The sequence below is a fragment of the Haliaeetus leucocephalus genome, unplaced genomic scaffold (assembly GCF_000737465.1).
Source record: "Haliaeetus leucocephalus isolate CR32 unplaced genomic scaffold, Haliaeetus_leucocephalus-4.0 Scaffold120, whole genome shotgun sequence".
In the NCBI taxonomy this organism is placed as follows: domain Eukaryota; kingdom Metazoa; phylum Chordata; class Aves; order Accipitriformes; family Accipitridae; genus Haliaeetus; species Haliaeetus leucocephalus.
The window spans coordinates 1,443,096-1,468,355 of NW_010972556.1; the positions used below are offsets into that span (position 1 = coordinate 1,443,096).

Consider the following 25,260-nt stretch of genomic DNA (forward strand, 5'->3'; position numbering starts at 1 on the left):
ACAGTGAAATAATGGGAAGGTACATTGTACAAAGCCCAGCTTACTGCTGCTGTTGGATCTAATGAGTGAAGGTATCAGTTATATGCCCAATTTCATTTAAACAATGTCGTGATTAAAAGTCAAAAGAGCTGTAATAAGTATTTTCTAATGTAGCAAAATAGGATTTGATTTCATATGCATCTTACACAATTTCGTAATACTTTTTCCTCCCTCCTATTTTTTTTTTATCAGTCCTGTAGCTATTTGGAGAAAAGATTTGTGATGTTTATATTACAGAGATACTTGTAGTAGCTTATCGCTGAAAAATCTTCTCTCGTACTATTACAACTTTTAATATTTATTCCTTTTCTTTCACAGGAAAACTGCAAGAAACTTCAACCAACCTATGTGCAAAGCTGCCAAGACAACTGTGGTAGAGGTAGGGAATTGAAATGTAGGAAGCCCTATACCATTGCAGTCAACAAACCCCTTTGTTTTGCATAGTATTCTGGGGACAGAGTTCTTCTTTTCTTGACTCATTGGGGGATTTCCTGGCAGGGACAGTGGTCTAACCTGTCTCCTTGGATTGCCCACTCCTAACACTGTGCTCTGTTTTAGTGATTAGTTCACCGTGGTTCCTCAGTTTATTACAGCTCAGCTGATCCTGTCCAGGACTTCATGTTCACTGTGATCAGCCTTTGAAAGGAAAACAGCCTTCACATTTGTTAAATAAAATAATACGTGGATGAAAAAAGAAACAGTAGACTTAGGCTGTGCTTGAGAAGATTCACATAAGACCTTATGCAAAACTGCCTGATAATAAGGATAAGTACATAACAACACAGAATGAGCAAATCATGGAGCTATCACAGTTGCAGTCTCTAAAATTTAGTAAATTATGTAAATATTAGTCCAGAATGAGATACAGACATTTGGTTATGCCTTGAGAAAGAGGATGGACTAGATGATCTAGAAGTTTCTTCCAATGTTTTTGTCCTTTTTCCTTGCTGTCTAAAACAATAAGTTTAAAACCATGGAGCAGCCTACACTGGAAATATGTTGGTGACTGGAGAGTGGCTAAGCCATAGAAATATCTAAAAGATAGACTTCTCTGTTAGCTTTTTCATGACTCTCTGGTAAGTTTTTTATATGCCTAATAAAAGCTAAATATGGTTTGACAATAAGATCAAGACAAACTCTTCCAGGCTATTTCTAGTAAATTCTAAGTGGAAGAGGCTTGTGTTTCTTCAGGGTTTTTGTTTTGGTTTGTTTTTTTGTTTGGGGTTGGGTTTTGGGTTTGGTTTTTTATTTTGGTAAAATCTTACCTGGAAAATATATTTGTTATATTAAACATCTCTGGAGAATACATTTGGGAACTTGAGTTATTTCTTTGTGTTTTACAGAACTATGGCAAAAAATACCATAGAATTTGTCACATGACTTACAGTGACAATTCAGCAACATGAAAATTCAGTGCATGAATTTTCACAGTTGATTTTCAAAAAAGGTTTAAAACATTTTTCCATATAAAAATTAAATAAAGGATCTTTCCTGATTCCCTTTCCTTCTAGTCACTTGTCCTTCATACTTTGTTCAGTCTGGCTTTTAGAGAATTTAAGTAGATCAAAGCCTTCCACCTACATCCCATCTCATTCTCTCTTTCTGCTTTTCTCTCCATGTGTGATAGGGTAGAATTTTCTTGTCAGTGAGCAGCAATTATGTGACATCCTTCTTGCTATAATTCCACTTAACAGTCTTTAGTAGCTCTGCTGTGAACTGTGTCCACCGTGAGTCTTGTTGCATTTTCAATATCATTTAAAAACTGACAAGCTTTTTGCAACATGGCACATAAATATTACCTTACAACTCTAGTATTTTATGGGCAAATTAATGGGTGAAGAGGCATAACCAGAGATTTAGGACAAATAGATATTTTGAGTAAATGCAATGCCTCATTGGCTTAATATTTAAGTGTCTTTCTTCCAAAGTGGAATTCAGAATGTTGTGTTTGGATTTAAGAGTTCAAACCCAGGGAACCAGAACGAGATATCTCAATATGGCATCTAGTACATCCTCAGTACTGAGCATTGTCAGCCTGCAGCTGTCTAGAGCTCATCACTAGGGAACTGAGGCAACTGAAAAGAGTTTTGTCTGACTCCTTAGTTAATGTCGTTCAAGGCTGAAGGGTGAAATTCTCAATTCCACTTACAGAGAAAAGAAAAAAGTTTGTGTAGGGTAGTAATTTGGATACTCTCTGGGCAGCCGGGATTTCTGAATTCTGGTATTTGTTCCCAGCTCTGTTTCTGTTTTTCACCCACTGACCATTTAACTCAATTTAAGCAGACAGTCCTAGAAGTAGAGATTGGAAGCCATCCCTGCTTCTTTCCATCACACTAGCTACAGGTCAGACTTGTCTTCAAGTCATGCAGTGATTAATTGGGATTTGCAGGATTGTAGGTTCTCTGTCTGGTGCTCCCATCCCGATTTTGAATGTGGAGCTTTACAGCTGTTATGCAGCCAGACTTATGCTGCCAACATCTGCTTATCTAGCATGAAGAACCAAGCTGAGGCAGGTAACTAGCAAAAATTAGAGGCGTATCCCGCTATGTTTCTGATTTTTGAGTTTCTGAAATTTTTCCTTTAAAATGCATGCTATAAATACAGAGAAAAAGAGTTGTTCCTCGTAGCTGTGCTGATGGGTTATTTATTTCCCTTTTCTGCTTATTTGCATACATCTAGTTTTATTGAGTCCTTTAGAAGCAATCTTTTTCAGGGACAGAACTTCATTTGTTAAACTTTACGTTAGAAGGATGGGTGCTAGGCCATTCACTTATGTCACTATTAAGCTCAGTAAGTACATTCAATCAGAGAATAACTTGAATTTTGGAAGACAGGTTTAATCAGAAAGTTATCCTGCCTTGATGCAAACAAAACAAGAGATGGAAAACCCATCCTTCTGTTTGTGCTTGTTCCAGTGGTTAATCACCCTCACTGGTATAAATATGTCTTTTTACTGTAATTAGTTTGGCTTTAGGTTCAGTCCAGTGCTTTTACTCTCTTCTGCTAGATTAAAAACCTCCCTGAAGCTGGCATTTCCTTCCCAGAGTGACTTCTCAGTGCTGTTGATATGGTGAACAGATTGAGGTCTTAATGATTCTAACTGTAAAACATTTTCTTCAGCTCTCCTATCCTTTTTATGTCCATCTCCTTCTTGCTCTGTTTTTTTCTGAAACTTTACAAATGTGACCAACTGGAGTGTCTTCAGCATTGTAACGCTGCCGCCACTAATGTCACCTGAAAAGTAGAGTTACTCTTTGGTCCTGCTTCTTTCTTGTTTGCATACCTGTACTCTTTGCCAATCATTATACATTATAGGGGCCCCTACAGTGTTAGTTGCTTACACCTTGTTGATCTGTTTCCAGCGTACTTCAGGAAAAGTGTAATCAGTGTTTTCCAACATGCATTCTGTAAGTATGGCAGGTGTTTCTTAGTCACAGATGTCTTAACCTTGTGTTTTGTTATGAAACATGTTGTATTTGAATAGACCCAGTTTACCTGTTGTGTCTGGTACTGCTGCTTCCTTCTTAGGATTTATGATGTCACCTATCTTTCCCCAAATTTGTTTTACTTTCTGATCATTGATAAAAATATGGAATGGCACTTGGCATAATAAGATCCATACCAAGGGAAATATAAACTACTGGAAATCCAATCTCAAACTATCTGTGAACTTGGTGAAAGCGGGAGGTGCACTGGGAATCAGTTGTATTTGTTAACCTGTCCTTCCAAGTTAGCCCAAGGAGCTGTGAAATCTCCTGATACGCACACACAGTAAAATACACTTTTTTCTTTAATGTATTAAAACTGCTGTTGTCTAGTTTAAGTCAGTGTGGTATTTTACACTCTCTTAGCTGAAGTACCAACAGACACTAAATTTTTGTAACGATTCAGAGGTGGGAGAACTTGGTGGCATTTGCGGATGTGGAGGATAAGAGTAGAGACAAAAAACCCACCTCCCAAACCCACAAACTGATAGCTACTGCTTGCTTAAAAACTCTCCCATGTTGTGAGGTATGAGGCTGGCTGTGCATAGAGAGGCTTCTGAAGGAGGAGGAAGTCAGGCTGTACCATTACCAGTTATGTCTGTGGCACACAGCGGAGAGTTATTTAATTTTAAAATTCCCCTAGAACAAATTTCAGAATAAAGTGTCTGACCCTCCGTCGGGTTTATTTTGACTAGGTGAGTGGTCAGAAGTAGCTGTTCAGTACCCTTTTTGGGATCAGAAATACATTGACTGTAAATTTCTAATGAAATGCAAGAGGCGTTTACTGACCTGCACAAATATTTTGGACCATTACATGCATTTCTTTTGTTTATTTAAGTGATAGGAAGTAGAACCTGCTAACATTCATGATAATAAGGATACATGCTGAGGCACAGATAACTGTCTGTAAAGATCCAACTGTGCTGATTGCAGTGGAATTTCTACTTTAATTTAAAGGTGACCAGAATTAAGGGTCAAAAAGAAGTTTTCAACTGAATTGTATGATTCCTGTTATTTGGAAGGTAACCTTTGCAGAGAAAAATGTTAAATAATCCAGTATTGGCAGCATTAGTTAGTTTGGCTTTATCTATATGTGAAAGCAAAATGATGCAGGAGTTTATTTGTTTTTTAGTTCTTCTACAGTGTTGCATTTTAAAAGAAGTTCTCTCTTTATTCTGCTTCTCAATTCATCTTGCAGAACTTGGAGGAGTTAACTATGCAGTCAGAGCTGTAGCTTTTGTTTGGACCTGAGCCCTTGTGCAATGCACTCAGCCTGAGGCTTTGAATTGACTTTCAGATCTATAAACACTTTCCTGCTCCTATTGCAAAGATGGGAGAGTCAGGAGATCAACTGATCTAAAAGGAGCTCAGCAGTCACAAGTTATATATGAGCCACCAGCCCTTGTAAAGGTGCAGAGGAAGGACTTGGCATGTGAAGAAACCTGAGGACTCGTGTGGTCTTATTTATGTGGTAACGTTTCCAATGCTCTCTGTTGAATGAAGGACATGTCTGCTGAATTCAGCAGGTGGCACTGCTGTCAGGCCCCTCCAGAGACCCCTTGAATTGCGTGACGGGAAATGAAATGTGTAGCAGCTCAGAGTTACAGGTAGGCCTCCTGGATGTGTGCGTAGACTTCTAGGTCAAGGACTGTGATATTAGGATGCTTCTTAAGATGTGCATCTTCCTGTAGGGGCTCTTGTGAGCAGAGCCCCCGTGGGAGGGACAGCTTTTGGTGATGATGCCTCTTTTTTGGAGAGAAATGAGGCAACCCAAAGCCACAGGAAAAAGCATGGTATGACGTTGCCAGGTGTGGGTGTCATGACAGCATGGGAGATGTGAAGGGTGATACAGGCTTGGGCTCTTGATTTCTGCCTTGGAGGAGTACATAAACATCCATAACAGCCCGAAACGTCCCTAAGCTGTTGTCTGTTTTCTTGCCATTGTTATTCTCTGCTGTGAGACCTACTGAATACTTGTCCCAGGTGAAGTGGTTTGAGATCTCAGCCACTGCCATGTTGTAAGTGTTTGATAGTGGTAATAGTCAATATGTTTAGAAATATTTATTGACTGGCTGTTTGAATGTCCAGTTTGAATAATTTTCTTGTTCAGATTGCAGAGGATGGCTAAATATATCTCCCTGTGTAAACAGCATTTTCACCTCAAATAATATCAGGGGAGGAAAAAAGAGAGTGTACTTTCTCATAAAAATGCATTAAATAAAAATCATTAAACCCTGCATTTTATCTCTGGTTGCCTAGTAACAACACAGCCACGTCAGTGAGCACCATTATCTCAGGTACAATGAACTGCACTGCACTAAGGGACAGAAGCAGACTGAAATAAGCTATTTGTATCCTGTTATCTGTGCTAAATCATGACATTGTGTTTTATTGAGGAAACTGGAAAATGAACCTTTTTTTTTTGGTGTCTGTCTATTCCTCCAAGTGCTTGAACAACGGCAAAACTTTCCTCAGATGCATAGCTCTGTTTTGAGGAATTCTTCAAGGTTTTTTCACAGTCGTAGTTTACTGTAAAAAGCCTGTAAGTACTATTTTAAAGTGGAAAAATAATCTAAAAGAATATTTTTCCTTACCTGGATGCTCTGGCTGTGGAACTCAAAACTGAACCCTGGTACAGTAAGCGGTTCTGGATTTGGGATGGGCACAGACTTTGCATTAGGTTGTGTTTCTGGGAAACCATGGGTCAGGATTTGAAGCCAAGAAGGATACAGAATTGAGGTCCCTCTGTGCAAATGCTGTAACTACTGAGCTGTTGTGTTGCTATGGCCTTTTTCAATATTGTTTAGTTGCTCAGTGATGACTCTGTGTGCCCTCAGGGGTTGGTTGCTGAGGGGGCATCCCAGGGATCTGCAGTGGGGGAATGTTTTGTCTGAGAATCCCATTTGGCACAGGTTGGACACTGAGCTGCTTAGTCCTGCCACCTTACCAGCAGCTTTTGGCACAAGTGACAGCAGAATTCTAAGTTGCCATAATAAATTAGTAAGATATATGCAAAATATATATGTTACATATAAAAATACATATTATTAGTATAAGTATGGAAGTCGTTGCATCTTAAACATCTAGGTGGTTACTCAGGGCTTTTGACTGCATGAATGGATTTACATGCCTAGGTTTTGGCTAAATCCTGAATTAGGGATGCTTGTAGATCTGAATTTAGATAACCCAATTATAGAGTATAGACATTACAATATCCTTTCCCAAAGGAACCTTAGTTGAAAGATTTGAGTGAACACTTGTTGGAGAGAAACTATGAAATGCAAGCTCATGATCCTTAGAAAGCATAGAAGGGAAAATGGCAAATCAGGAAAGCCTCTTAGGAAGACTGATTTTGTGAACTCAGAGACTTAGTAGATGAAGGCTTCTGGGAGGTACAGCTAAGAAGAAATGAAGTTAGAGAAAGACTGTGTTAAGAGCCTGAGAATAAACTTTTCCAGTGTGGAGAAAGCATTGGAAGAGCAGTAGGAATTTGACCTTGATCACAATCATTGCAATCTCAAATGCAGAAAAGAAAAATGACAGATAATGAGACCAAGGTTAGATGTCTGAGGCTAAGCATTACAAAATCCAAACAAACAAAAAAGCTTAAGCACATAGGAGCAAACTCAGAAATCTCCAGCCCAGTAGAAAATAAAGAAGACTTGAAAGTAGCAAGAAGTCTTTCTAACAGTACATACATAGTGGACTGCGAGACCAAGGATGTTGATATTTCACTGCTCAATGAAGAGAGTAGAATTACCAGTGCAGAGTACAAAGAAGGCTAAAGTGTTTAATACCTTTTCTGCTTCTGCATTCAGCAATGTTAAAAAGCAGTTTGGTGGCTATTATGGCACCAGTCATGAAGGTTAAAGAGCAAGTCAGAGAAGGATTGGAATTGAAATGCAGGGACTCCTAGTACTGATTTGGAAAAGCAGCTCCTAGAAATGTTTGCACACCATTGCCACAGGAATTCTAGTTTGCCAAAAAGAAGCCTACCTCCCGACTTGAATGCTCTTTTGTTGTTTTTATTTCACTTCATTGTATTTGATTCCTTGCTTCTGTGTGCGCCTGTGTTTATTAAAAGAACAGAAAACCAAAACATTTTTACAGCTGTTGTGTGGACCATCTTATGATGATTTGAGAAGCACTGGAATAGACTGGACTAGAAGGGAGGTCGTAAGGTAGTTCTTTTTACATTTAGTTAACGTGCTTCTGATTTTCAGGGGAATAAACTTCTTTAATAGTTAATTTAGCTATGTGGTTTTGTTTGTTGGTTTTTTTTTCCTATGGTTTCTTCTCTTTTGTAAATACCCTCTAATTATGTGGGTTCAGATTTGGCACTTCATTGCTGGAGTAGTGAATTAGTGGTTAAAATACATAGCAGATCAAATTGTTGCTGACAGCTGCTCAGATAGTTTTACCTACAAACAACATTGTGCTGGAAGACTTGAATTTGTTTTTCTTTTGTCTGTCTCTTATGTTTTATTCCTTTCTAAATTGATACTTTCTTGAATGAGTATCATAAGCTTTCTTAGCATTCAGCTTCAGAAGTTCACTGCAGATGTGAATATAATGTTTAATGAAAAAAAGGCTTTTATCCTTGTCACATATGTTAAGAACAAATATGACATTCAGAAAGAACAAGTTAAAGCAAGCCCATGGTTGATCAGTAGATACTGCAGATTGCCAGGAAGTCAGTGTGCTGGGGAAACTGTTGGAAAGCCTCTGTTTGCTCCTAAAGCTAAATTTAGTTTTTTTCATAACAATTTGTAGAAAGTCTGGCATACTGTGCATTTAAAGTATACTCCATTAATAGTACTCATGTCCTGTATCATAAGAATTTGAAAATTAACAGGATTTAAAACACTCTAGTTTTAACTTTTTGTTGTATGTACTAATATGTACAATACATTAATAGTTCTTATGCCCTGCTTTGTGTGTAAGATCTGTTAATCAATCAATCAATCAATGATTTATCAGTCTTTGCATTTTAAAATATACATGATTGTATTACTGAAAGGATGGTGCAGAGAGAGTTTTAGCTATGATTCAAGGAATTTATATGTATACATACTTTTATTTATGTGTCTTAAAGCAATAATTTGTTTCCTGTGCTATGAACATCTCTGATGGAGATTTCTAGCACAAAATGAGAAGAATTTGACATTCAGACTGAAAATCTTACAAAAAGTTCACAAAGTGAGTAATTGCCTACTGACATGAAACAAATGCATTTTTTCAGGTGGTCAAAACATTGAGATTTGAAAACCTGCAGCCTTGTAACTATTGCTGCAGTGAGAATTTTGGAGTAATCTTTTGAATCAGTAGCTCAGATTTTAGTCTTCTCTTGCACATCCTTCCCTGCAAATGCTATAGAATAGAATTATTCAGTGAAGAAAGTGAGGATTTAAAGAGAAGTAAAGAATTGAGATACCAAGACTGTCTTGACTTCAAATCATGCTGATTTTTCAGGCTGCAGAAGATGGTAGAAGAATGGATGAGGACCATAGAGTAGTTTTCTATTTCTGTCTCCTAAACGGTTTCCTGGTGTTTTATTTGAAAGTTGCCAGTCTTCCATTTTTTCTCCAAAGCTGTGTTAAATTGCTTTATAGAAAACCTGCTCTCATGAAGTCCAGTGTGTGGGAGTGTGCTCCTATTGATATTCCTGTGAATTAGATACTAAGTTCCTTAGTTTGCCACTTGTGATTAAGCTGGAGAAAGCAATAGCTAAACAAATCTTAAAACAATTTCATGATAAAACAGGTGTTTTGGGGTTTGTTATTATAGAAAACCAGGCACATTTCTCTTTTTTTTTAACTTTTGGAGTAAGTCATATTACGTATTATATCAGTTTTTTGCTTCTTGTTGAAAAAAGCAGGCAAAAGCAAAGAGGAGAGCTGGAATACATTCCTGATCAAACCGGGGAAGGTATGTAGTCAATTGGCTGTGTAAACAATGTGCTAAGGACCACTTGTGCCCCCCAGGCTCTCAAAGTGCTGAATTTCTTAAATACTCTGAGCATCAAGAGCTGCAAATGAAGGTACAAACGCATCTAATAATTAGGTTTTTAAGTAAACTAAATTTCTCAGTAAAAATAGTTTCAGGTACCATTTTTTCCCCCGCAGTACCTTCAAAATAGACACTTGCATTTTTATGCCAAAATTTTTGTGTATTTGAATTGCAGGCTGATGGAAGTTATACTGATGTCTCATGGGTCTCCCTTGTCCCTTCAAGTGAATTAGACACGTTCTTATGCACCTTTGTTTCTGTTGATTTGTGCTGTTGTGGTGTTTTTTTTGTTTTTTTAATTCTGTATTTTGAAAAGACTTGTGGCTTTTGTAACATCTTGGGATGAGGCCAGCTGAGTAACAGGCTTCCTGTCTTGGGCAGCAGCACATTCTTGATGCTGTGGTATTTGGGGTTATTAGGAGGGGTTATATGCTTTGTGTTTGTTTGCGTTTGCCACCAGCTATTAGAAGAGACTCCTGTCCCCCCATGCACACCAAAGTAGACTATCACTTGATTTTCCTGAGCTATATATACACTCAGTTTCTCCTGTTCATGCATTGAGAAAAGCTATTTTTACATGTTTTTGGTCTTAAATTTTACAGAAATGTGATGGTAGATGTGCTTCATTCGTTCAAAAATAGAACTAATCTGGGATTTTAAGAAACTCCAGATTTAAGGGACTAACTTGAGCCATCATACAAGTAGAAATGAATTGCTGTTTGTGATGGATTCCATCAAATTCTATCAACGTTGAACATCCACTAACCAAATGTATCCAATTTAGATGTGTGCCAGGAGGCTTATGGGAAAGCAGAGGACCATACGAGTTATATGAAGTTGGCCACCCAACCACCCACTTCAAGACATTGTCTAGACTTTCAGATACAAGAACAAAAATTGCTAAATGAATGTGAAGGTTTCTGAGAGTGCTGAATTTTTCTTTCAACAATTCAGACAAATCACATACAGCAAAGAAACCTATCATTACTGTATTTCTATTTTGAGGGGGCTGGCAAGGGCAGGGTTAAAAACCCAAACAAACAGTTTATATAAAAACCAATTTAAATACATTGAGTAAGAGTTCTGTTGGGAATTTTAAGCCAATTGGTATTGGCTCGATGTGCTTCAGTGGTTATTCTGCCTGATTAATAAATACAGAGACAGAATAGAATACTTGGTATGATCAGGAGATTAGAGGTCACACTTATTATGACTTTGAATGTCAGATCTGCTAAAGACAATTTTTCACCATTCCTAGAGGGAAAGAAATCAGAATTTTCTCATCAGGCTGTGATAAGCAAAAACTTTCATTTTTATGGTGTGAAGGACTGATTTAACATGTTTCTGTCAGCTTTAGCATCAAATAATATTTTTGGTTCTATGAAGCACTTTATTCTTGTTTTTTATTTCCATGTATGTCTAGTGCTCTCCTTTTTACACAGCTTTTAGGAAGGATAATGATTAAGTGTCAGAAAAGTTTTATTTTTCTTAAAATTTGTTACTTGCAATTTCTTGATACCCACATTTCTGTGGTTTATGATTAATCTGTTGAAAGTGTCTAAACAGCATGACATACTACCATCAGTTGTTTTCTTTCTTCCAATCCTTTCCTTGAAAAATACTCTGACTACCTTCTTCCTTAACACTGCTAAAAAGTTTTATTGATCTTGAATACTTTGGGGATTTAGGATATCTGCTATGATTTTGAAGGTGAAACAGACCACACTGATCCCTCGTTGAGAAAGAAAGTGGTAGCATGTAAAGTAGTTTTCAGAAATCTTTGTGAACTACTGTCTATAACGAAGGTCTGAAATAAGGAGTATAACTAATACTTGATACATATGTGCACATAAAGTGCCATTTTGACATGATGTGTCTTTTCATTGCCTTTATTGAAATACCTGTGGGGTTTCTTTTTCTTACCAGAGAGAACCAGCAACATAATTTGTTACAAAATAGCTGCTAATACATTGTTTTACCCTCATTACCTTCCTATATGTCTCCTGCTTAGCATGCTCTGGTCTGATCCTTAGTTAGAGGTATTCCTTGAATTTGAGGGTGGCTTAGTTGGACTTGCATAGTCTGGAAATACAAAGAATTCTTTCTTGGGTGGTGCAATTAAATCTGCAATTTTTTTTTTTTTTTTTGACTTTTCTACCTGTCCCTTCAGTACTTAAATTCCTCTTAGTTAATTTTTGAAAGTAAAGCTTGAATTTATCTCCTGACCTTTAAGTTACATTTCTTTGAATGTGTAGAAGATGAGATCTCTTTCAGTCTCTTTCAATTTGTCATTTCTCTGATATAAGTAAGAAAACAAAATCTTTTGTTGGGATTAAAGCTAATTTTTTTTTTAAGGTTTTGATTCTTCTTGGTGATATGTGAATAATTTTAATAAAAAATGTCAGTTACTTATTTTTACCTTCTAATCAGTTCACAGGCTTTCGATCTAATGTATTTTGAAAATAAGCAATGAAATACAGGAATAATGTATTTAAAGCAACATACATTTTGTTTGCAAAAATGTTAAATGATATCATTCCAGTAGAGTTAATATTGTTAGCAGCTATTCTGTTCTGGAGTGGAAAGATTTGGGATGTGGTCAGTTACCTTACTCAGCAGAGGTATCTGCTACAAGTTAAGCAACTTCTTTTGCTCTTAGCTAGCCATTAACAAATGAAGACTATATTCACTAATTTTGGGGTTTGTTTGTTTTCTTCTGTTTTTTTCTCCAATTATTTTTAATTATTTGATTGAAAAATAATTACATAATGTAATCTAAAAAAAATATTTTCCAAAATTGCCTTTTACAGATCTGAGAAGGCAATTTTATGTATTCCATGTGGATGGTTATGTTTCATTTTGTGTTAAGAACTTAGGTGCTGAATACAAATTAGGCACTTTATAATTAAAAGGTAAGAACATAATTATGTTCCCATTTTTGTTGTCACTACTATCATCCAGTTGAGTATAGTAAAAATAAGCACTGAGCACTATGAAGTGTCCTCATTTCATCAAGAAAGCACGAGTCACAAAACGTGATCACAGCTAGCATAAGTTCATTGCTGGCTTACATCAAAACAACCAGATTTTAAGAAAGGTTTAGGAAGGCATCACTCCTTGGGTTTGCATGCTGCAGGAGGTTGGGCTGGTTGGTAATACTGGGACTGGTAGATTGCTGGATCTTGAAGTAATCTCTCATACTTTTAATTCAGGTAGTTCACAGTAGAAAAATAGTGTAAAATCCAAATGAATAAATTTAAGGAAGCAAGAATACAGCTGTCATTTATCACTTCCACTTTTTGATGCATACCAAATTATATAGACCTACTTGTGCAAATAGTCAAACAAGCAATTCCAGCAATTTAATGGAGTAACTTCAGTAACCAATCATAGTTAGCAGACTCTGCTTTTTCATTCATTATCTACTTTGTGAACATCTTGAGGAAAAACCTGCAAGTTTCAGTTTAAATTTACTGAAAACATTTTTACAGTACATATTTATAGGCACGCTTGATTGCCGGCATTTATTGTTGAAGTAGCTACTCTTTTACAAAATCACTTCTATTGTGATTTAAGTGAGTCTGCCTAAGTGAGTTTTTATTTTGGGTAAAACTGCCCAGTTATAAGAAAAAAGAAAAGGTGAAAATACGTTGTTTTGAGAGTGTTGTTTTCTTAGGATTATGCCTTTGAGAAATTTCAGTATCTTCTCACTTTGAACATGTTATGGAAACTTAGGAATATTGTATATCCTGGCTGTGGTGGAATGTGACTAGCCTAAAAATATCTGAAGAAGTGTAGCTCTATGTATATGGTAGAATTTTTTCAGAGGCTGCTGGTTAAATTTTTCATATTCTTTCATGCATGCATACAGCTTTACATATAGATAGCTTTTGCAGGTAATCAAGTATGCTGCTTCTTTTTTTCGCAGTTGTTATCCCAGAACTGCTATGCATGAGTACCTAGAGCAGGTAATTCAGTGCAGTCTGTTTTCTTCTTTGCTGTCAGCAGTACAGCATGGAGGAAGATCTTAAATGTGTGGAATGGAAAGGGGTAGTTGGAGAAAACAGGCAGCAGGTGCAGAGAAGTGTGAAAGAAGAGATTAAGCCTGAGGCAACTAGAAGTGGAGGTAATTGAGGAGACTTAGAACAGAGAAAACAAAGTTGAAATGAGTATAATCTAGCAGGGGTTCCTAACTTATAAGGATCTGTAGCCACATGACGAAAAACCTGGAGACAAACCTAGAAGATTTATGTCAGCTTTGCTTCCCTAATGATTGGATATGACGTACTGGCAACACACCTCACTGTTTTCCTGTGTGGTGTTAATAGAGGATAACAGTCTACTAGAAACCAGGGAAAAAAATGTAAAGATACATAGCATCTTCATTGGTATGGAACGGGCAAATAAAGAACAGCTCCGTGCTGTTCCTGTATTGCAAAGGAAGGAAGCACACAGTGAAATTACAAAAGATAATGAGAAATGTTTTTCATACTAGATAAATTGCAGAAATGCAATGATAGAGTCTTTTGGGTTCCGAGTAAACTATTAGACAAGTTCATGGTCTATCAGAAGCTATAAAGCAAGGTAGTCTATGTGCAGCCTCTGACTGATGACATCCTTAAACTGCACATTGCTAGAAGCTGGAAGAATATAACTAGAAGTACCATGCTGTCTTTTAAGCTCCTGTTCTTTGCTGAGAAGAAGGGTTACTGGATTAAATGGACCTTCAGTGTGACCCAGATCAGTCTCATTAGGCTAAAGGTGCTCTAATAAATCTGAACTTCACAGATTTTTACTGTTCCCGTGCCCCTCAGTATGCTTATGAAGACATGTATTCCAAGGTTGATGTGAGCATAACGTGGTGATTATTGACCAAGATGTGCCTTTATCAGACTACTTGGTAGCTGCTTGCTTTTTAAAGTTGTAAAAGTCTCTTCTTCAGGATGGCTATTGACTGTCATTTCATTACCATAGGGGTTTTGCAGGAGTAGAAATTTCATGGTCTGTGTGATCTTAGAGTCAGAAAAGGACAGAACTGAACTCAGAAGATCCTCTGCTTCATCTCCCTGCATGCAGGCAGAACTGAGTAAATATTAACCTGCTTTGCTTTTTCCTGTAGCCCAGTAAGTTTGTATAGTGTGTTCCTAATTTCCAGTGACCTGTTTTCAGAGTGTATTCCACTGTTTTACAATATCAAAGCTTTTTGTGAAATTCAGTCTAAACAATTAAAATTATTTTTGTTTGTCATTAGCCGTAGGGAACAGTTAATCACAGTTTCTGTGATCTGGAGTGAACCAGCCATATACAACTTTTCCTCATAGCCCTTACTGTGTTGTTTTAAATTTTTTTTTTAACTTCTTACAATTTTAGAAATGTTACAATGAATTGTGCAGTGACATCCTGACTCTTCCAGTAGTGACCTAAAGAAGTGCTCTAATGAGTTTGTCTTGAGCATCTAAGGGGCTAAATTTGATTTCATTCTTCTGTTGGATTGGACATTTGACCAGTTGTAAAGTTTTATTCTAGTTATGTTCTGCTGGGTATTTTTATTATTTCAGTTTGAAGAACTGAAGTGTACTAGGATAATTAAGATAGTGATAGAGAGATTTAATAAAGCCAGTGTAAAAATAAGCTACTTAAAATGGCATAGATTTTGTTAAGCGCTTGCTCTCTCCCCCAGTCTCTTTCTCTCTCTCACCCACCCACCCACGCACGTTTTTGATTTTTTTTCCCATAATAAGGAATTATATTGTCATTTCTGGTTATAGCTTAATCTTATGAAAACTGAGATTTAAAACTAAAACAGCTGAAAACATTTCACATATCATAAAGGACCTAATTAGGCTGCAGAAATAGGCTAAAAGGTACATTCTGAAAGGAAAGGCCTTTTTATTTTCAAGTGTTTTGGCATGAGTAGTTGTGTCATTGTAATTTCCTTGCCAATTTTTGGTCATGAACTGGAATTTTTTATCTTTCTTACTTGAAGACCATAACCTTCGAGGTTCCCTTTCTCTCTCTGGAAGCCTTCAGAAATTCTGAAATAAAACTGTAGAAGAGTAGCTGAATTTCCATAAGCAAAAATAAATCAAACTACTTTAAAAAGGGAAAAGTAGATGTAAATTACAGAAGGAAATGATATTGTGAAACAAATGACCATTGATTCTATGAGTGCTGATACCAAAAGGAATGGCAGAAGGCTCTTGTGATTCATAGCAGAGAACAGCTTTTATGTTCTGGGTGTACTTGCCGATAAACCAGTATTCAGAAGTGATTGAATTTATTCATTCTGCTCCCATTGTCAGCAATCAGACAAGATTTGCAAGAACATTTATACCCAGGAAGAAAACCAATACTGTGAAACTATTGAAACAATGAAAAGATATTTGAATCATGTGTCAGAGCCTTCCCAGGAGAGGGAACTCAGCCCATACAGTCTCTTGAAGTTACTGTTTAGCTTCACCTGTGTAGCAAAGATGCAAACATTTTCTATCTTTTAGCATGTTGATGAAATTAAGATTTAAAATGAACACATGTGATCAAGGCAATCTAAATGGTACTGGAGTATTTTGATTTGCTAATTGAAAAAAGTGCAGGAGTTGGTCTGCCCTGATTAGTTTCCTCTTCATGCTTTGCCAGACTTTGTATCTTGTGGATGGGACGCGATACACTGATTTTTGATGTTTACAGGGGTTCTTCTGTACATGACAAAGTAAAGCCTGAGGCAAGGTAAATAGGGAGAAGAAAGAAGAAAAGGATAGATAGGATGGAGAGCAGAACAGCAAGAAAACTCACACACATACTTTTAATTATTAATATGAATGCTCTCCTGCATGTCTCACTGAGGCTTAGGCTGTGGATGTGTTACAGAAAAGACTCACAAAGGAATATGAAACCTGAAAGGGAAGTCAGTATGCCCAGCTATGGAACTCTTTATTTTTGCATTATCATTCTAATCTAGAAAGATGCTTGGGTTGTGTCTTGCAGTGGTCACAGAAAGTTAAGTTGCTGATTCCCATAGCCATCAGATTTCCTGGATTCACTTCCATTGGCACAGCTTCATCTGTGGTAGCAGTGCTGGCAACACTGATGGAGGCTGCTGGCAGCCCGTCTACAGTGTCTCAGCTGGAGTATCATCTAGTTCCCTGTGAGCAGAGTCGGGAGAGAGAGTTGGAGCAATCAGATGATATTTGTACTTCCCCTGCACAAATGCTTTCTTTTTCATACAAACATGCTGATCAATTTCACTTGCAGAACTGGATGATAGGTATTCTTGCAGACATTATGTGCAAATTTTTAATCCCTTTTCAAAATTCCATTTTATTGCTATATGGATATTTTAACTTACTTAATTTTAGTCACATTTGATGCTTATTTCACATAATGGTAGACCATGGAAATTGCAAAACACCGGTAAGAATAATGGGGGGCTGCCTGTGAACACAAAGGTGTTCCAGTCTGCAGGGATCCTTAGGCCATCTGAAATCCCTAGGAAAAAATACAGATTGTCTGTGTTATGTTCATTTAGGATAATATACTGAAATCATAAATAATTACATTGCTGGTTCTTGTGAGGAAAAGCTATCATGCTGACTGCTGTTTCCAAAGAGACAAAATACTAACCAGTTAAGGCAATGGGGTGGCTAATAACAAAATCCAGCAATTTATTGTTGGATAAATTATTCTGTGTATTCTATGGGGGGAGAGATACAGTGTGTCAATTTTTCTGACAGCATAATTCTGTTGAAGTTGGTTGAATTGTGCCAGCAAAGATTTTGGTTTTATAATCTCAGCTACTGCAGCAAATAAATGTAGTTCTTTTATGAGAAAGTTCAGATCGGTAGCAATTAGTATTCCCCAGGCCTAATTTTCCACCTGGTAAGTGAAGACAAATATATTTAGAAAAGGTGAATTTGGGAGTTCTGCTGGTAACAGATCATCTGCTTGCTTATGGCTTCATTGAAAAATCTTGTCCCCTGCATCTCCTCCCTTTTGAGCATGTTCTAATAGCAGTCAGTGCACCAAGAGCATAGTGTGCTTCAGCTGTGTGCTTCAGGATTTTTTCATTTTACCCTGTGTTTGACTTTGTCGGCTTATTAATTTTAAAATTCATGTATAAGATAAGAAACTTCATAGGGCACAGATGTGATTGCACTGTTTTTTCATTAAAACAGTAGTCTGACTTTTTAAAATACTGATTTGATTTTCTTTCCTTATCTTGTGGATAAGGACTTTCTGGATGTGTGATTCTGCTCTCCATGAACACTGAGGTTGGTGTGGCAGTGGCTGTTATCGCCTCTTCCTTACCTCCTTTGCCTTACAGATTTCATAACTTGTCTCTTCCTGTCTGTTTACTCCAGGGTTTTTCTTAGGGATTGTCTGAAACTGATCCTGTGATCTTTAGTTTGTTATTTTTTCGTCTTCCTCTGCTGCTTTTAAGGTGGATTTGTTTGTTTGTTTATTGTCACACTGCAAGGCATGGTAGGAAGGTAATTGTCTATCAGATGTACTATAGATTTTATTATTGATCACATTGTGCAGTAACAGTAGGATGTCAAATTGAATTTTAAGCTCTTCAGTGTTCCTTCACTAGTGATGGCTGCTAAGTTATGTACCCCTACTGATACATCATACCCTTGGTCTTGTTTTGGGGTTCTTAGACTTTGGACATTCCTGAAAGTTTAACTAGTTCCTGGTGAAAAAGCAGTTGGAAACTTATTTAATTTCTTTTTGAGTAGATTGTTTCAGATGTTATCTTTGACCTGTTGCTTTAACGTTATACGTTTTCTCTGTGGTCGGATGCAGGTACAGCCCTAACAGTAGTGTCTGTTTTGTGGCAGAGTGAGATGTGCTTTCTGCACCTGAGACTTGCCAGGGAAAGCACCAGACATGGCTGAGGGTCTGTGCTGCAGGCATCTGGCCACAGCAGGGTCTCTAGCTAGACCACCCTGAACTCAGACACAGAACGAAGGAAACCCCTGTTGTCTGTGGTGCTCCAAATAGGTGACATTTCAAATGTACTATGTGTGGATCAGTACCATTTTGCGCTGAATCTCTGTTTCACTAACTATAGAGACTTCTAGATCTTCACATCTTTCTTGCAATCAATTATTACAGTTCAAATGTATTCAATTTTATTTTTGAGTACACTATGGAGAAACTTCAAGCCTGCTTCTGTGTTTGTGTACTTAAAATTTGTACTTCTGTTTTGTACTCTGACATTTTGTTACCAGCGTATTGTTTCCTTCTGTTTGGATGGCAATTATTTGTAGGTACAAATAACTCTGATGTAACTGCACATGGTATATTTCTTTTAGGTGCTTGTACAAGGCGGGCTGTTAAAATATAAACTACTTTCAATTTGTGTGTAGAAATATCCTTTGAAAGAAGAGGAAAGATAAGCATCTAAAATAGTGTATTTTAAGGGGTATATCTATTTTGTCCCATTCCTTAGTTTTCTTTATTTGATCCACTGTATATTTAATATTTGAAACTTCATTGCTAATAAAATCTCTCACTGAATACTTTTCTCTACATATTTTCAATTTCCCTTTTCTCTCTGTAGGTGGAAGAAATTGTTGATATAGGAGCATTTGCCCCAGAAGACATTCATGTTCCCAAAATCTATGTTGATCGTCTGATACAAGGAGAGAAGTTTGAGAAGAGAATTGAAGTAAGTAACCTAGCTTCTTGGTCACAACATATTTCAGCTTGGGGTGTATTTTAGAATTTTCAGGGTTTTTACTCTAGCTACCAAGTCTTAGCACTGAGAAAATAGTATAAGAAAGACCTGTCAAGTTTTGCTAAGTACTAGAGCTTAGGTAGGTCCTTAGGTAGTTAGTAGTTAGTTGGAAGCCTGAGAATTGAGCCTTGTTTCTTATACCTCAGCCTCTTTGGTTCAGTCCCTGAATAATTTGGAGCAACTGCCTGTAGTCCTAGATGGCTTTAACGCAGTTGAAAATTTGATGGAAAATGGTACTTCATCCTCCTTCCTTGTCTCAGTTCACCTTCTGTAGACCCAACAAGGGGAACAAATAGACTACGAACTTACTTGAACAATTGGATACTTTCTTTTCTGCTGGACAGCTTTTGACGTGGGCACATAGGGCCAGTCTCAGTCCTTTTTGTGCTGCGTATTGAACCACGTTACATTGCAAAGGTCCTGGAACCTTTCTTTCCTTTTCTTTAATCAGGAATTTTTTAGCCAGTAGCATTTCTGGTCTGAATAAAAGATGTCAGTAGCTATTAAAAATTGCAGCAATAATATTCTGTCATTGAAAACATGATTAAGTTATTGATCTTTGTTTCTGTGGCTTTGCCTCACTCAAGCTGTGTCCCTATATTCATTTTGGTGGTGTGACAATGCTCTTGAAGTGCAATTGAAAATTCTATATTTCTCCTGTGTCTCCATACTCTGGAGGTGGGAATTAATCAAAATGTCATCAGAAGAGCTGGTGGAGGGGGAGATATGTGACACAAGGAAAAAAATATCTTGGGGAAAAAAAAGTGCAGAAAGGAATTGTAATAATTAAACTTTTATTATTAAAATCAAGTCACAAAGTCCTAGAAAGTCATACAAGGCCTTTTGTCTGAGTAAACGCTTTTATGAATTTTGAGGTTTAAAAGCTTTTTTTTTTTCCTTTCCATCTGTTCATTCTGCAAAAGCATATCGCAAGTTGTTGAGTATTTGACTAGAAACAGATGTGTCAAACCTTTTTTTTTTTTTCCCCTTTTTTCTTTCTCTGGGCATGTTGTGTTAGACTGCAATTAATGGCCTGTTTCCTTCTTCTGAATGGATGCAGTATCTCACAGAAAAGCTTTTAACTTTCATGAGAGAAATCCATTTTGCATTTTTTAAACTGCTGTTCCTATTGCAGTTTGGCAGTGGGTGAAGGGGTGACTCTGTCCAGGGAAGACCTTTATACAAACACCTGATTTTCTTTGGCTTGGCTGCATAAGTGAATACACCTATTTAGTCAACTGCCCCCTTCCCTATATGCTTAAGAAAAAAAGGAAGTGAGAGGGGGAAGAAAAAAGTGCTACTATAAATGGCACAGCAAAGTTGTAACAGAGATTAATTTTGTTTGTGTAATTTTGTAATTCTGGCAGTGGCACCTCTCATTAATAGAAGTATAGGAAGGAAATGGCAGATTTATTTACTCTTCTGTAAAAGATGATACAAGAAGGAAGTGGCTGTACCTATGAAAGCGTTGAGTATGATAAGTGGTAAAAGGAGAGATGAGGAATAAAGAGAATAAAGAGGAACTAGTCTGTCATAATTCTTACTGGCTTTAAATAGCAGTTCCTGCCTAATTTGGCTCAGATGTGGTCCCTGTAATGCAGGTCATACTTTCTATCCAACATTCTTTTTGCTGCAGAGAAACCCTCTGTGATTGTTCTTACTTTTTCCATAACTCATAAGTGAAACAATTCTAGGGAAAATAGCCAAGGCATAAAAAGAAAGTTGCTGGGAAATTCAAGAGGATTGATACTGACTCTTTCTGACTGCCTAAGAGGAAAGTGAATCCCAACATGGGAGAAAAAGACACTACAAAAATTCTTTTGTGGTGATGAAAAAGAACAGAGGATAATTTTGCCTGATGTGTTCGTTATGGCCTGAAGTAGGAAAGGATGTGAAGACATAATGGGGGTGCAGGACATGATGTTGCCCAGAGCAGCCTTATATGCATGGGAGGATTGTGCAAAGAACATAATCTATGTAAACAATAATTTACAAAAAAAGGTCTTACAAACTTCTTGAATGTCATGGCATTTTCACCTACATGTGATTTAGAAAGCATCAGCCTAAGGCCAGGAAATCTCAGGAAGCAACTTCAAGCAGATTTATGCAAGATGATACAGATTTATGTTTGAAAACTTAGTTGCTTAGCTCCCAGTATCTTTAGATGACTGGCATTTGTCTGTCTCATGCATATAAATCTAGAACAGCACCAATGAACTGAATGAATGCAGAAGGAGAGCAGTATTTGTGTTTTAGGCTGACATTTTACAAATCTATTTAGGTATCTCTGAGGTAATGAATCTCAGACTTGCTAGTATTTGCACTAATGCTTGGTGCCTTCTTAACCAGTGGCATATGTGTCACATACTCTTTCAACCTTGGCAATACAGACAAAGAAATAACATTTTGCTCTAAAGCTATCATTGGGGATATTTGATGACTCCATTGGCTTAGATAAGCTTGAACTGATAGAATAAAAGGTTGGTTTTTGTGGAAGATGGATAGATAACGTTATTCTTAGACCAAATATCTCAGTGCAATCACAAATCAGGCTTTTGTCTCTTGAGAAGCAAGAATTTTTTAGAATCTGGATTCTAATCTTTACTTACAATTACTTCTTTTGCAGCGCTTATCAATCCGAAAGCCTGAAGACTCAAAAGCCAAACAAAAACAAGGAGACAATGTGAGAGAGAGGATCATCAGACGGGCTGCTTTGGAGTTTGAGGATGGCATGTATGGTATCCTTCAGCTGTGCTATAGCTTAAAGTGCCGACTCATAAGAATAACAACTGCAGCTGTTTTGTTTAAAACAGGTTAATTACCATGCTCATTGTCTTTCCCAGAGCCTGGGGTTCCCTCATTTTCTTAACACCCTATTGAAATAGATGGGATGTTAAGGCATAGGGTACCTGGAATTTTAATCAGGCATATCTGGAAAGTCTGTTAGCAGTTGAATGTCTTGCAAGAATTTCCTGAAAAAAGTTACATATGTTGGAAATGAAGCTTACTTGCACTGTGCATTTTTTATCATGTAAAGGATTTGACAGAATGCAATTAGACAGCCCAAATGGCAAAATAATTCATCACAAATCTGAGGCATCTAACTAAAAATGGAAGTGTTTGTGAAGAGAACAGTTCTAATCTAATACTAGTACAATGATAACTTTTTTTAATTTACTAGTTTGCAGTAAGTGTGTTCCTGTTTGTTCCTTAACCCATTCTCTTCAGCTAATCTGGGTATTGGAATCCCACTGTTGGCCAGTAACTTCATCAGTCCAGACATAACTGTTCACTTACAGAGTGAAAATGGAGTCCTGGGTTTGGTAAGAATATATCTTGGTCACTTATTGCAGTGTACTTACCTTGCAGTGGCTGAGTTTTATTCCCTGCCCACCCCCAACTAAAAATCATATTCAAATATATGCAATATTGTGTGATCATAAAATTCTCATTGTAGCACAGGGAAGTTTTTAAGGAAATGTTCATTTCAGGATTATAGTGCTACTTTGGTAAGTGTGTTCTTAAGTACATGTTTTGCTGGAAGAAGCGAGAACTTTCAGTAGTTTGCAAGACCAAGCCTTGTAAGCCTTAGCAGACATGATGTTAAATAAAGCTTAAAGTGAATATTATTTTCACTGTTGTATGGCTTTATGAAGTTGCACCTACATACCTTTTTCTGAAAAATGTCTCACTTTGGTTAAAACCAAAAAACCAAAAAAACCAAACCAAACAAACTCCCTACTTCATGGTTATTTAGTAATTCTAACAGCCAATATGTCCATCAGTCCTGATATGTTAGTTGATGTAAATTGTGGCTTGTGTCATCAGGGGTGTTGCTCTGCTAAAGATAAAAAAATGCATGTCTGTGATGATCTGTTGTCAGTAATAAGCATTAGAAATAATAAAGCAGTTATGAATTGTGTCTCAAAGGTATTTTAATACAAAGCTGACATATGTCTCTATTCTTGTCAGGGTCCTTATCCACTTGAAAATGAAGTAGATCCAGACCTGATTAATGCAGGTAAAATACTTTAAATAAATTTAATTTATGGAAAATGCTTATTCAGTGTTAATCTAAAAATTTTCTTTTGAGTCAGTATTTGAACCCAGACTCCTGTTTTATTTACTTACAAATATTAATATTTTTGTCTTCTTTTAAGTGCAGGCTGGTTTTGATCAACGGAGATGTTTAATATTCTGGTTAGAAAGCTTATGCTTTGATGCATTTTAGTAGCTACTGAAGGAAACTCTCTTCCAGGCCAGGCAGTAAAGGGTCAAATCTTCCTTTTCATAAGTGGGATTGTTTTGTGAAGCCTATATGTGAATACGGATTTGTTTTCCTGCTACTTTTCACCTTGTGTTTTCTAGAAAATGGTTTTCAATTATTTATGTTTGGGACATGTTTTAAAATGTCCTGTGTATAATGGCCTTGTTTATTCCTGGCTAGTGAGTTGCCAGGAATGCAACTCATTTGCATTTGGAGAGGGAGCAGTAGCCAGGGCAGGGGGAAAGAGCTCCCCAAACGGGACCTGGCACACTGTAGGGCTCTGTTGCAGGCCGCTGCTTTTGCCACTTTAGGGAGGGAATGCCAGTCCTCACGTACTGTTTTTGCCCAGCTGTTTTGGGGCATTGCACCTCAGAAGCAGCCATACAATGTAAAAACTTGAGCTTTTTATGGGTTAGTGCGTCTGTCTTGATTTCTGTGTTCTTCATGGAAAGTTGTGCCTGTGTCTGTTCTCTGTTTCCATGTAAAGTTAACATGTACATATTGCATTGTGACTAACAGAAGTAGGCCTTGGCACCTTATAAAGTCTCATTGACGTTAATGGTATAGGTTATAGACCCATAGCTGACATCTTAAGAGTTGTTTTTTTCATGTGGAAAACCTATGCATTTTGTACTTTTTATTTATGTATACATATACATATATGTATGCCTGTGTACATATGTATCTGTATAGACAGTATGCTTCTCAGCGGCTGTTAGAAAGTATAATTAAACTCTGAAAAGTAAAAGGAGATAAAGCACTGACATCAAACAAGCTTTTAATTTAGTATCAGGGTGCAGTCCAGCAATTGTTCACTGACTTGAAGTATCTGCTACCTGGCTTAACTAAACTAATTGGTACCATTATCATACCATAACATAGGATGTTATTGCCCCTGTTTCAGTATGATATTTTAAACAAGGAGTTATTTAAGGCCATCTTCAGATTTGAAATAAGAAATTATTAAGGAATTGAGTCGAGCATTTCACCAGTAGCTGGGTAACTGTTGTGATATACTGTGTGAAGAAAGGTGTCAGAAGCACCTGAGAGCTCTGTTAATGCTTGAACTGAAATGGAGGTGTTTTTTTCTTAAAAAAAAAAGAAAAAAGTATATATAGAAGGTGTCACTGAAAAGAAAAAATTATTTAGATAAAAAACATTTGCTATGAAAGGTGAAATTATACGCACGCACACTAGAACTTAAGTACTAATACGGGTGCATTAGAAATGAACACATTAACAGAGTGGTGATGGAAAAAATATCCAATAACTTGATAAATACTCTGAGAAATCATTGTGTTTTTATATTGTGTTTTGAATTGTTATTTATGGTTGATAAATATTTTTGAAGAGGTAATCTTGCAGGGATGAAGCTAACAGAAGAGGTCAGAATGCAACATGGAAACCAGATTATTCTAGTATTGGTAATTCAGCGTTAAGCACCTTCACATCTTCCTCTGAAGCTGCAGTAGAAAGGACACAGGATAGCTGAACCTCAGCTGTTACCGCTATAATTATTATTGTTATCATTGCTGAAACATTCAGAATCTGCTAAAACCTGACAGTTGGATTAAGACCATTCTAGGTGCTTTCCAGCCAAATTTATAAAACCATGTGAAGAAAACAGAAGCTAAATGGCAAAGGGACAGGATTTAATTCTGTTCACATTCATTGACTGGAATGGGTCAGTATCAGCCCCCAAAGTCCACATTTTCAAAATA

General features: G+C 37.0%; 1 protein-coding gene across 1 annotated transcript in view; it reads left to right on the forward strand.

The window, feature by feature from the left end:
* The window catches only part of OXCT1 (3-oxoacid CoA transferase 1), an 89,575-nt gene that overhangs the window by 32,672 nt on the left and 31,643 nt on the right, over window positions 1-25,260 (forward strand). The window contains exons 7-11 of the mRNA XM_010585831.1: window positions 358-418; window positions 19,096-19,203; window positions 21,899-22,010; window positions 22,501-22,595; window positions 23,245-23,293. Of these exons, the coding sequence (XP_010584133.1) occupies window positions 358-418; window positions 19,096-19,203; window positions 21,899-22,010; window positions 22,501-22,595; window positions 23,245-23,293 (425 nt within the window). The remainder of the gene's footprint in view (window positions 1-357; window positions 419-19,095; window positions 19,204-21,898; window positions 22,011-22,500; window positions 22,596-23,244; window positions 23,294-25,260) is intronic.